We start from the raw sequence: 14219 nt of genomic DNA on the forward strand, positions 1-14219 counted from the left end.
TCTTCACCTTTCCCCAATTCACCACCCTGACCCTGCCACCCGCTTTGCAGTACCCCAAGCCCTGAGGAAGAGTTGCACCCAAAACATCGACTTCTCCACCTTCCGATGCTGTCTGGCTTGCTGTGTTCTTCTAGCCACCTACATGTCTGTCTTGCATTCTTTTCCTCAGCTAATACAGACAAGTATGCCATATGCTGTCTTAACCATATTACTTATCTGTCCTGCTACCTCTGGGATCTACAAATATGCACACAAGACCTCCAATCATCAATACTTTCCAGGGTCCTACTATTTGCCTCAGTCCTTGCAAGTGTGTTAACTCTCCCTTTTGAATTTTACTTACCAATGCATTGACACTTGAGCAGCCCATTGATACCCTTCTGCATCTTGTGGCTATCCTCCTCATGGTTTACTCTTCTACAATTTTCACCTTGTCTGTGATAATCTTGATATTCCCCCTTGCATTTAACTTCACATCATTAATTCATATTACAAACAGCAAGGACCCCAGTAAAGATCCTGGGGAGCAGCACTGGAAGCAAACTTCCAGCTACAGAAAGCATTCTTATACCATCAAACTCTGCTTCCTGCCTGTCAACCAGTTTTTGTGACACTTTACCTTGGATTCCACGGGCTCTTTCTTTGTTGACCAGTCTGTTATGAGGGACCTTTTATCAAAAGCTTTGCTAAAGACCATGTAGGCCACGTGAAATGTATTATCTCTGTCTTTTAAAACATTTGATCAATTTGTTAAACATGTCCTTCCCTTAATAGGTGCACGCTGACCATCTCTAACTCCTCTGGCTATCTCCAAGCATAGATATATTCAGTCCAACCTCTCCACCACTGAGATTAGATTGAGTAGCCTGTAATCTCCTGGCCTATCCCTCCCTCACTTTTTAAATAATGGTATAACATTAGCAGTCTGGTACCTCACGTATGGCCAGAGAGAATATGAAAATTACTGTCAGGGTTCCTGATATCTCCTACCTTGCCCTTTTCAACAGTCTGGGATATATCTCATTCAGGCTTGTGGATTTATCCACTAAAAAGGCTGCTAAATCTATTAATACCTCCTTTCTATGTAATTTCTTCTAATATTTCACAGTCCACCACTTTGATGTCTACACCCAGTCAACCTTTTCCATTGTGAAGACTGGCACGAAGTATTCATTGAAGACTCTGCCCGTATCTTCCATATACTCTTTCTCAACCTGAGTGGCTCCTAATGGGCTCTACTCTTGCCCAACTTATTTTCTTGCTCATTGTATATTTTGTAAAGATCCTGAGTTTTCCTTTATATTAACCAGCAATGCTTTCTCATACATTCTTTGCTTTCTTTTCTCTTGGGATTCAGCCATTGTGAACATGATGTATCTGCTATAAGCTTTCTTAATCCTAACCTTTTATGTCCCTTTGCACCAGGATTTTCTGGTCTTTGTCTCACCCTTTGTCTTTTTGGGAACATATTTCTCAATACTCTCTTTTCTCCTTGAATGCCTCCCACTGTTCTCTGTTTTATCTTCAAGTCAGTGCTCCCAGTCCATTTCTTGTTATTTTTGTTCATTCATGTGATGCGGTTGTCACTGACTGGGCCAGGCTTTATTGTCCATCCTAGTTGCCCTTGAGGAGCTGATAGTGAGCTGCCACCTTGAATTGCTGCAGTCCATTTGTGACATGTAAATTCACAATGCAGTCCGCAATGTCAATCCCCCATGGGCCAAATCATATATAACTTAGCAAAATTAGCCTTTGCCCATTTAAGAACTTTTTTCCCACCTCATCCTCATCCTTATCCTTAACTCAGTTACATTTAGGATAGTTATAGTAATGGTTGCTATCTCCAAAATGGTTCTCATTTCATAAGACAGGCATACCTTTTTTACTTTATGTAGGACACCAGAACTGTGCGCAGTACTCCAGGTTAAGTCTTGCCAAAGCCATATAGAGTTTCTTTGATTTTCTTGCTCCTGTGCTACAACCCTCTTTCAATGAAGCCTAACATGCCTTTTGTCTTTCTAACTGTTTTATGTACTTGCATTCTTGATTTCAATGAATGATGTACAAGGACACCCAGTGACTTTGATACATCAGCATTTTACGCCAGCAAAAAAAACAATACGTGCTTTTCGAAAAGGAATTGCAATGATTAATAAATCCTTTCTCATTGCAGAAAACCAATTCTAGGATAGCCTGTCCCTTAACCTGATTCCTCAATGTACTGGTCTTTTTAAAATAAAAATTGCATATACTATAGAAATTGTCTTCCATAGTGTTGCTAATGTGATTTGTTTGGTCTGAATGTTGTTTGTTGCTTCTTAGTTCAACCCAGACCAATTCTACATTATAGATTTCTTGCACAAATATCCTTTCTTGCTATTGCACTGATTTTATCTTTGACTAAAGCCACCCCATCTCTTCCTGATAACCTGTTACAGGGTCGTAGGGCATGGAAACAGACCCTTCAGTCCAACCAGTCCATACTGAACATATTCCCAAACTAGGAGACAGTGAGGACTGCAGATGGTAGAGATCAGAGTAAAGTGTGCAGTGCTGGAAAAGTGTAGCAGTTCAGGCAGCGTCCAAGAAGCAGGAAAATTGACGTTTTGGCCATAAGCCCTTCATCAGGAATGAGGCCTTATGGTGAAGGGCTTATGCCTGCAATGTTGATTCTGCTCATTGGATGCTGCCTGACAGGCTGTGCTTTTCGAGCACCTCACTCTTGACTATATTCCCAAACTAAACTAGTCCCACCTCCCTGCTCCTGGGCCATATCTCTCCTAAGCTTTCCAGTTATGTAGTTATCCAATGTTGTAATTGTTGTAATTGTACCCTCATCTACTACTTCCCCAGGAAGGTCATTGCACGTGCAAGCCATCCACTGTAAAAAAAGTTTGCCCCAACGTCTTTTTTTAAATATCTTTCCTCCCATCTTAAAAGTGTGCCCCAAGACTTGAAATCCCCCATCCTAGGGAAATGACAACTATCATTAACTCTATCTATACCTCTCAATATTTTACAAACTTCTGTTTGGTCATTTTTCCTAAAGATTGAATGCCTTTTGATAAAAACTGAAATAACTGCAGGTGCTGTAAATCGGAAACAAAAGCAGAACTTGCTGGAAAAGCTCAGCAGGTCTGGCAGCATATGCAGAAAAAAAAATCAGAGTTAACATTTTGGTTCAAGTGATCCTTCCTCAGCAATAAACTGCTTATTGATGTACAGTTTGGGTTCCGTCAAGGCCGCTCAGCTCCTGACCTCATTGCAGCCTTGATGCAAACACAAAAGAGCTGAATGCCAGAGGTGAAGTGAGAGTGACAACCCTTGACATCAAGGCTGCATTCGACAGTGTGTGGCATCAAAGACCCCTAGCAAAGCTGAGATCAGTGGGTATCAAGTAAACCTCTCCAGTGGTTGAAGTCATACTTGCCACATAAGATGATTGTTGGCGGCCAGTTATTTCAGCTTCAGGACATCTCTGCCCAAGTTCCTCCGGATAATATCCTAGGTCTACAATCTTCAACTGCTTCATCAGTGACCTTCTCTTCATCATAAGGTCAGAAATGGGCTGTTGCCGAAGATTGTGCAATGTTCAGCATTATTTGCATCTCCTCAGATACTGAAGCCATCCATGTTCAAATGCAACAAGATCTGGATAGTAACCAGCCTTGAACTGAAAAGTGGCAAGTTACATTCAGGCCACACACATGCCAGGCTATAGCTTTCACCAGTAAGAGACAATCTAATCATTATCCCTTGGCATTCAATGGTGTTACCATAATTGAATCCCCCACTATCAGCATTCTGGAGGTGTTATCATTGACCAGAAACTCAATTGGACACTACACATAAATACAATGGCTACAAGGGCAGGTCAGAGGCTAAAAATACTGTCAAGTAACTCACTACCTGACTCCCCAAAGCCTGTCCATCATCTACAAGGCACAAGTCACGTGTGTGATGGAATACTCTCCATTTGCCTGGATGAGTGCAGCTCCAGCAACATTCGAGAAGCTTGACATCATCCAGGGCAAAGCAGCCGCTTATTTGGCACCACAGCCTCAAACATCCAGTGCCTCTGACACCAATGTTTGGTAACAGCAGTGTGTATTATCTACAAGAAATTCACCCAAAGATCCTCGCTGTCGCTGGGTCAAAATTCTCGAATTCCCTCAGCTCTTCACTGCATTACAGCCTTAGATCAAACATGGGCAAAAGAGCTGAGTGGAATTCCCTCAAAATGGCATTGTTGGTCAACCCACAGCAGGTGCACAGCAGCAGTTCAAGATGGCACCTCAGCACCACATTCTCAAGGGCAACTGGGGATGGGCAATAAATGCTGGCCAGTCAGTGATGCCCACGTCCCATAAATAAATAAAAAGCTCTGAGGAAAGGTTACTCAACATTAACTCTGAATTCTTTCCACAGATGCTGCTGGACCTGCTGAGCTTTTCTAGCAATTTCTATTTTTGTTTCTGAATACCTTTTGATGTTCAGTTCCCAGCCTTGGCTACTTCACAGATATGTCTCTGTACTCAGAATCATATCCTTTACAGTTACTAGCGCTGTTAGTTCTTCTATCATATTATGAATATTCTGTGCATTCAGATATAGTACCTTTTGGACTTGTCTTTTGACATTTCATACAGACTTATTATACTATTCCCCTTTTTGCTGCTAGTCCTTGTTTACTCTGCCTTCCACTTTCACTTTCTACTTTCTTATCTTTCATTTCCATTTTTGTTTCCTGACTAGTAAATGCCCTGGGGGCCTGGTCCTCCTGCAGTGCAACCCGCCAGCTTTTGTATGTATCTCGGTCCCAATGTGTCAAGAATCTAAATTCCTGCATCTTCCCTGCAGCTGCATATTCACCCAGTCTGTTCTCTTTTTGACCTTACTGGTAGTAATCTAGAAATTGCTACCTTTTGAGGGCATGCTGTTGAATTAATTTCCTAACAGCTCCATGCCCGCAAGCAAGCCTGCAGGACCTTAGCCCTTTTTCATAACCTAGATCTGGCTACAGTTATTAACCATGACTTCTGACTGTCTTCCCTTCTCTTCAGAATGCCCTGCAACCATTTACTGACATCCTTGATCCCAGCATAAGGGAGGAAACCTAACATCCAGGTGTTATATCTATAGCTGCAGAAACTTCTGTCTGTTTCCCTTGCAATAGAACCTCCTGTCACCTTTGCTGTCCCACTCTGGATACCATGACTTTGGCTCTTGCTGTGCTCTGCTGAAGATTTTTTTAATCTGTGTTTTTTTTAACCTGAGGTTTGAGCCTCGTCAATGCCCCACTTGGCCATTGCTCCAGATCCAAAAAGCGGGTTTACAGTAACTGGAGTCCGTTCCTGCGCACATGGAGGTGTGCTAGACTTGTTGTGTCATGCAAGGGGAGCATTCCAACATGGAAAGTCAGTATTCCATGATTTAACTCTTAAATTGCTCTTTCTTTGCATTTGCTACCTTCAGTTTAAAGAATATTGAAGAGAAACCAGGGACTTTAACTTTTTCCATATGCTTTGAATACACTTCATCTAAACTAAAGATCAATTTCTATTTTAAAGATTGAACAGTTTTACTTATCACAGTTGACACTTGTCCCATACTGACTCCCATTTGATGAATTCATGTTTCCTCTGTGATGTCACTCTTAAACTCTCACCTTTCTTGCACCTATTCAACTCCCTGTCTCCTTGATGCTGAAGAAAGAGGAAAACAGGGAAATGCGCACCCCCCCTCCCTTTTCACGAAACGTGCAATCTCCACCAGTGTGTTCTGTGACAGAGCATTTGATCTACCTTATTTAATGACCATGACTGCCTGACAGGCAGTTACAAAAATTAGTTAAGCTGATTTCTTAAATAGCTGACCGCATCTCTTTTTCTTGATTAGTCCTGCCCTAAAATCTCTGATAGTATTTAGATTTAAAAATTAGCTTTAATTCATATATTAAATTGCAGGCAAGTTGTCATGGATTTTATACAAGATTAACCCTTAAAGCTTTTACCTCTCTTTTTACCAATTCTCAGTGTATCCTTTAAAACAGGTATTTGAAGCTTCTTCGTACCGCCTTCAATGTCTAGCAGGTTGCTGAGATGCTGATTATTTTGTTCAGTCTAGCATTCCTGTTATTCGTATACAGTGATGTTAAGGGGAGGTGATGCCTAGTGGGATTATTACTGGACTGTTAATCCAGAGACTCGGGTAATGTTCTGGGGACTCTGGTTCAAATCCTGCCATGGCTGATGGTGGAATTTGAATTCATTAAGAACCTGGAGTCGAAAGTCTAGTGATGATCATTAAACTATTGTTGATTTTTGGAAAAACCCATCTGGTTCACTAATGTTCCCCTTTAAGAAACCGCCACCCTTACATGGTCTGGCCTACATGTGAATCTTAATTTCTCTCTGGTTGATTAGAAGTGGACAAGAAATGTTGGCCTAACCAGTGACACCCTCATCTCATGAATGAATTACAAAAAATTTGGTTTGCAAGAACTGAAAAATGTTTCAAAAATAATTAAGGCTCGAAATTGTATGATAAAGAATTTAGGACAAATACAGCCATTTTATTTTACCTCCTTGAAAATTTCCTAAAGCTTATGACAAAACTTTCAATTTCCACTTGTGTGATCCTGCTGTGTACTACCTTGTCACACTTGGCAATAATGATAATTGTACTTTCAAATTAGTAAGGACTTAAGGCATTTCTAAAAGGTATGATAAGATACTCTATGCACTGTCTTTGTTAAACACAGCTCAATTTTGGAAGAAAACATCTATAATTGTCAACAGTTCAGATGGATATAATATGACAATTCCATACATTCTTTATTCTACTTGATTCTTTGACTACCTGCTAATATTTAGTGTGACCGTGTAAAATGTTCTTGTATGCAATCAAACTACTGAAAATCTGATGGCAAAATAATGAAGGGCATTTTTATAATAATTTCCGTGTTTTGAATTTCAGAACCACTCATGAGTTTCTTTTTGGAGCATTGGCTGAACTAGTAGACAATGCCAGGTAAGATTTTTTTGTTGAAATCCGTAGGTGTTATTCCTTTCAAATTTATTACCACCTTTGAAAAGATCACAAGTAAGATTTGTGCAGGTCTTTTGTAATTGTCCTTTCCATTCTTACTCTATGAATTTAATATCATTTGGATTCTTTATTTCATTTAGTGCTTATCCAAATGAGAAACATCAGTGAATGAAACACACAGGACTGAAGAAATTCAAGTCTGACAGTTTCTTTGTAGGGTGAAACGGTGTTAATGTTTTGAATCCATTATGAATTCTTTGGGACTCAAATAAATTAATACACTTTGTTCACTTGTGTGCTTATTAAGATTGAATTACATAAGGGTTTGTGGAAAACTTTCAATGGTCTGCGAGGCAATGTAGATGTGGTCTGTTGCTATAATAACATTCCATCAGTTGTTCTTCAACGGATGCAGCTGAAGGAGTTTCTTGTCAAACCTTGAAGTTTGCCTGATGGACTTCTCAATGAAATACTAGTAAACAATCAGTGGGATTGAGGCAGCTCTGGAAATCGATCAAGCGTGACCTTGAACTGACTGAAAATCCTGAGAAAGGGGATAAGAGGCACTGGAAATGAAATTTCCTAAGGCTAGACTGGTAAAGGATAGAAAAGAGCCATCCTGTTGGTCTTGTCCATGGGTCTGGTATAATGATCAAGGCAAGTTTGAGTAAGCAGTTGAAACTGTGGTCCCAGTTACTGGTGGTGTCCTAATATCAGACATGCTGCATTTTTTGGCAGTATGTCAGTGATGTTCCAGCATAGATGGTGAAAATTTTTTAGCATCTGGGCTGTCAAGCAGCTGGTGGAGGTTAACTTCTTAAACTCCCATCTGTAATCATCACATCAAACCTCTGGAAGAGCAGGGCTGCGTTGTGAAGTATTCAACAGTCTGAACTTGCCAGTGTTATCTTTCAGCTGAAAGTAAAATTTAAAATTCACTCTTGTTATACAATTTCATGGTCTTTAATAGGGGGGAGCAGCTGAACTTTAGATTCAGAAATATAAATGTCCAAACAATTGATACAACTGAATTTTACGTTTTGGCTAAGTTTGGTTGAATTATCCTTGTTACAAAGTTGAGCAAGTGTTCTTGACATTTTTTTGATGTACTCACTGCTTTAATTGATGTTTGACCTCTTGTAGTGAGTATCATGTCTTTTTCTGCCCATCCTACCACATGCTGTTTCTGGAATCACTTGCCATTCATTGGATATCCTGGTATCGTCCCTTGCTCCAGTGAGGTCTTTAAGAAGCCAATTGTGAAACTGGGTAGCTGCTGTCAGTCTGGTACTAACATTTGTCTCAGTCATGGCAGACAGGAGGAAAATTGGGTGCTGGAGGTCATGTTAAATGGGTTGGTGCACAGGTGGTATGTACTTTTATTTCTTCCCTGGACTAGCATGGAGACCATGATATTAGAACATGCCACCCAAGTTAGACGTTGTCACCCAGGTTAAAGTGCTCTCAGCCATCTGGGGAATGCACAGCACTGTAGGAAGCAGGTCAATGTCCTCCACTCTGCCAGGTCAAGTGCCACTATCTTTGTTGCAATACCTCTCACATTGTGTATCTCTCCTACTGTACCCATGAGCTGGGTGTGTGTCTGAGAGTAAACAGTTTCCTTGCAGCAGCATTGCAATGATAGTTGGCTGTACTGTATCAAAGTGCAAAAGTGTTTGAAGTGGTTTGGAAATGTCCCACGCATATTCTTAGAGTCTGGCACATGGGATTATGTTTAGCGTGGGAATGTGTTGCTGGAAAAGCGCAGCAGGTCAGGCAGCATCCAGGGAACAGGAGAATCGACGTTTCAGGCATAAGCCCTTCTTCAGGAATGGGGAAAGTTTGTCCAGCAGGCTAAGATAAAAGGTAGGGAGGAGGGGCGTCGGAAATGTGATAGGTGGAAAGAGGTCAAGGTGAGGGTGATAGGTCAGACTGGGGTGGGGGCGGAGAGGTCGGGAAGAAGATCTCAGGTTAGGAAGGCGGTGCTGAATTTGATGGATTTGACTGAGACAGGGTGGGGGGAGGGGAAATGAGGAAACTGGTGAAATCCGAGTTCATCCCTTGTGGTTGGAGGGTTCCTAGCCAGAAGATGAGGCGTTCTTCCTCCAACCGTCGTTTTGTTGTGGTCTGACGATGGAGGAGTCCAAAGACCTGCATATCCTTGGTGGAGTGGGAGGGGGAATTGAAATGTTGAGCTACAGGGTGGTTGGGTTGGTTGGTCCGGGTGTCCCAGAGGTGTTCTCTGAAACGCTCCGCAAGTAGCCGGCCTGTCTCCCCAATATAGAGGAGGCCACATCGGGTGCAGAGGATGCAATAGATGATATGTGTGGAGGTGCAGGTGAATCTGTGGCGGATATGGAAGTTTCCTTTGGGGCCTTGGAGGGAGGTGAGGGGGGAGGTGTGGGCGCAAGTCTTGCACCTCCTGCGGTTGCAGGGGAAGGTGCCGGGAGTGGAGGTTGGGTTGGTGGGGGGTGTGGATCTGACGAGGGAGTCACGGAGGGAGTGGTCTTTACGGAATGCTGATAGGGGAGGGGAGGGAAATATATCCTTGGTGGTGGGGTCTGTTTGGAGGTAGCGGAAATGACGGCGGATGATGCGCTGTACATGGAGATTGGTGGGGTGGTAGGTGAGGACCAGTGGGGTTCTGACCTGGTGGCGGTTGGAGGGGCGGGGTTCAAGGGCGGAGGAGCGGGAAGTGGAAGAGATGCGGTGGAGGGCATCGTCGACCACGTCGGGGGGGAAATTGCGGTCCTTGAAGAAGGAGGCCATCTGTGTTGTGCGTTTTTGGAACTGGTCCTCCTGGGAGCAGATGCGGCGGAGTCGAAGGAATTGGGAGAATGGGATGGCGTTTTTACAGGGGGCAGGATGGGAGGAGGTGTAGTCCAGGTAGCTGTGGGAGTCGGTCGGTTTGTAGTAGATGTCCGTGTTGATTCGGTCGCCTGAGATGGAAATAGAAAGGTCGAGGAAGGGGAGGGAGAAATCTGAGACTGTCCAGGTGAATTTGAGGTCGGGGTGGAAGGTGTTGGTGAAGTGGATGAACTGTTCAACTTCCTCGTGGGAGCACAAGGCGGCGCCGATACAGTCATCGATGTAGCGGAGGAAAAGGTGGGGGGTGGGGCCAGTGTAGTTGCGGAAGATGGATTGTTCCACATATCCTACGAAGAGGCAGGCATAGCTGGGGCCCATGCGGGTGCCCATGGCTACTCCTTTCGTTTGGAGGAAGTGGGAGGATTGGAAGGAGAAGTTGTTCAGGGTGAGGACCAGTTCAGTCAGTCGTGTTTAGCGTGGACTGGTTGAACCAAAGGGTTTGTTTCCACATTGTATGACTCTATGACTCCATGTCTGTGGATGTAGGGTGCCCTAAGAAATGGATGCTTTGAGTCCACAATGGAAGTCATTTTGAGCAAACAAAGAGTTGAACGCTCCAAGAATCTGCTCTGGTTTCCACATTCCTGAGGGCTTACGCCCAAAGTGTCAACTCTCCTGCTCCTCTGATGCTGCCTGACCTGCTGTGCTTTTTCCAGTGCCACACTTTTAGACTCTCCAGCATCTGCAGTTTTCTCTTTCTCTGTATTACATCTGCAGCCAGTTTATGCGGCGTGTTTGGTTAGATCAAAACCAGTAGCGAGTTGGGCTGTTAACAAGGTATTTGACAAGCAATACAGACCATTTGTTGGAATCTTGCTGCTACCAATAGAGAACCTTGTCATAGTACTTGAGAAAAGCTTACAAAATGTGTGAAGCGCTCTTGTGGCGCAGTGGCAATATTCCTCCTTTTTGCGAAAGAAGGTTAATGTCCTATCTTCTTCGGTGTCTTAACATGATGAAACAGGTTGGTCAAAATAACTATACATTATTGTGAGCCTGAAGCCATATGAGTGTGAAAACACCTGACCTCAGAAGCTAAGCAGATTCAGTCCTCGTTAGTATTTGGTGGGGCTTTTCTGGTACATTGTTAGTGTCTCTGTGCCTGAAACAGAAGGCCCAGGTAAAGTCCTGTGTGCTTCTAACACATTGAACAAGTTTGCATAAAAAGTATCTTCTAGATGACCTTGAATCTTGTGATTTAGCCTTGCTGAACATCTCTCCCAATTCTACTAGACAGCTTGTCACAGCCCACAGTAATCAGCATTTGGTAAGATTCTGCCCATGGTAGATCATATGGAGTGGCATTCTATATTGACTAATTCATTATAAAAGGGGCCTTTTTAACCAAATAGGTTTGAGAGAAACTGTTATGCGGCCTGTTTCAAAGGAACTGGGAGTCTTCCCTTCTGGTTATTCATATGTTTGCTGTTTATGGAAATTTTGCTTGCAGAAATTAGCTGTTGTTTGGCTGCATGATGATTACAGTTCAGTGTCATTGATGTTGCATAACAGAGACATTCCTATGTACTAAAGTGCTATGCAATTGCAGAAGATCCTTAACTCTAATGCGTTTTCCCCCCATTATTTTGATTTGGTTATTAAGTAAAAACCTGTCCACCCGGGCCTTGCATATGCTTGACGACCTAGCCTTTACAGCCCTCTGTGGTACAGAATTCCACAGATTCAATACCTTCATAAGAAATTCCTCCTCTTATCTGACTCTGAGATCATGCGTTCTGGTTCTAGATTTTCCCACAAGGGGAAACAACTACTCAGCCTGTCAAACCTCTTAAGAATCTTGTATGTTTCCATATGGTTGCTTTTTACTATTCTAAACACCGGTGAGTACAGGCTCAACCTACATGACCTCCCCTCAAGAAAATCCCTCCATAGCCAGGATCAACCTTGTGAACCTTCTTTGGACTACCTCCACAGGCAAAATATCTTTCCTTAGATAATGGGACCAAACTGTTCATTCTTTTTTAGTGTCCTAACTAGTGTCTTAAATAATTTGAGCAAAACTTCTGTATTTTTGTTCTCCATTTCCTTTGAAATAAAGGCTGGTGTTCCATTTGTTTCCTTTAATACTTATTTAACCTGAATACTAGCTTTTTGTAATTTATGCATAAGGGGCCCCAAATCTCACTGTGATGCACCTTTTTGTATTCATTCTCCATTTATCTAATACTGAACTTTCATATTTTTACCCAAGTACATAACAACAGATTTTCCCACATTGTTCCATCTGCCAATATTTTGCCCACTCCCACTTGTGATCTGTTTATATTCCTTTAGCGACTCTCATCCTCAACAGTTTTTAATATATATATATTAAAATATTTTATAAATACTGAACAAGTCAGAGCACAGCAGCACAATGAGATGTCTGGATTACTATTTTAGTCACTGCCCAGGATATTGTCAGTTTCAGTAATGGCATGATACAGTGCTTCTTTACCCCCAGAAGTTTCAGCTTAAACATGCCTAATGGTGTGCCAAAATTTATGTTGTAGATTTGAAAGAGATATATTTTTTATCCTTTATCTAAAGTGATGTAACAATTATTCATCATCTATACCTGGCAAATGAAATTGATAGGAAATGATTTTAACCATTTTTTAAATTTCATATTTGTATTATGTCCTTTTAAATAAAACATCCTATTGCACTATACAGCATGTATCATCAAATAACATGTGGCCTCAAGCAACATAAGGAGACATCAAGGCAGGAAAAAAATGGGTGAAGACTTCAGTTTTAACTGGTGTCTTAAGAGAAAAGAGATGTTTAAGGAGAAATTTCCAGTGCTAAGGCCCTGTGAAGCTGAAAGCATGGCCACCCAGTGATTAAAACTGGCTATGTTTGAGGCCAGAATTGGATGAATGGAAGTATGTCCATTGGGTTTTGGGACTAGAAGAGATAACATAAGTAGGGATTTAATGATCGTGGTGGGTTAGAATACAAGAATGAGAATTTTAAAACATGTTCTCTGGTTAATCAGGGCCAGTGTAGAACATCAAGGCATCCACGAAGGTAACCTGGTATAAGTTAGGATCTGAGCAACAGGGGCTTGGTTAAATATGATGCCATGTTTGCAAACAATCTAGTTCAGCCTCAGCAGTTGCCAGGGTGAGAGATTGAGTGTAGCGATAAGGGATTAGTGTTTGTAATTTTAGGTAAGAGTGTTTTTGGTAATGTGGGACTAGCAGAAATCTTTTAGAATGATTCAACATGGGAGTTCTGGGAAAGATAAGTAAGCATTTGAGAGGCAACAACACATTCAAAGACTTTGGAAAGGAAGGGATATGGAATAACAGTTTGTAATGATATTGTTACTTTTGAATAGAAAGTGATAGCAAGAAGTTCATAATTGGTTGCTGAAAAATACACAAGAGCATCCTATAATTTTTTGTGTGTGGGAGAAATGATGTTACTTTTTTCTACAACAGCACTGTTGATTATATGGAAAATATGCCTGCCTGAAGTACGTTTCTTGATATTTTGCTGTAACCTGCCAAACCCCTCATATTGCTGCTGTCGATTTCATTATTTAAGGCCTAAAGCACTAGTGAAGGCTTTTACTCACTTTCTTCTTGTATATTCTGCAGCACTTTGATCTTTAATTTGCTGGTTTTTGCTGTGGGTGAGCAATCGTAAGACTTCTGAACTGATTTTTGCCTCAGCTTATGGCAGAGTAATTTATTAATGCAAAGTCTATTGATTGCTTAAAGTAAACAGTCTATAACTTTTCCTTTCACCAAGGAATGTATTTTAAACAGTTTCACGCTGTGTATCTTGTTGAATCTTCCTGCATTAGCTTTAATTCTTTTCTGGAATGTATAAAACCATCAATATCTGAATTGTCTTATATATGGTTTTACTAGATATTGAGTCTGAGGACCCTTGATTAAAGAAATGTGATTAAATGTAAACAAGGATTCTTCTTTGGTTTAATTGATGAAAAGGAGCTGAATGAATCTGACGCATGTTCTGATATTAAACAGGTGTGAGAGTAGGAATGTAAAATCAACTCATATATTTGGATGGCAGAATGGAAATCAGCCAAAGTTTGTCCTTCTGATAAGCACTCCTAGAGTGGAAGACAATATCAGACATGAATGTGATGGCATATCACTGGCTGGGCCAGCATTTATTGCCCATACCTAGTTGCACCTCGAGAAGGTGTTGGTGTTAGTGAGTTTTCGGAAGATTTTTAGCTCAGGTTGAGGTGTTGGTGTGCTGCCTTCTTCAAACACTGCAGTCTATGTGCCGTAGGTTGGACCCCCACCCCCAATGCTCTT

At 41.7% G+C, this 14219-nt stretch overlaps 1 protein-coding gene across 1 annotated transcript in view; it reads left to right on the forward strand.

Annotated features, from left to right (window-relative positions):
* LOC122562586 (ATPase MORC2) overlaps positions 1 to 14219 on the forward strand; it is a 103121-nt gene that overhangs the window by 9839 nt on the left and 79063 nt on the right. Inside the window, exon 2 of the mRNA XM_043715548.2 lies at positions 6979 to 7032. Within this exon, the coding sequence (XP_043571483.2) occupies positions 6979 to 7032 (54 nt within the window). The remainder of the gene's footprint in view (positions 1 to 6978; positions 7033 to 14219) is intronic.

This window comes from Chiloscyllium plagiosum, unplaced genomic scaffold, assembly GCF_037043375.1.
Source record: "Chiloscyllium plagiosum isolate Xiang-an unplaced genomic scaffold, Cpla_swu_hap1 HiC_scaffold_24, whole genome shotgun sequence".
NCBI classification, from domain to species: domain Eukaryota; kingdom Metazoa; phylum Chordata; class Chondrichthyes; order Orectolobiformes; family Hemiscylliidae; genus Chiloscyllium; species Chiloscyllium plagiosum.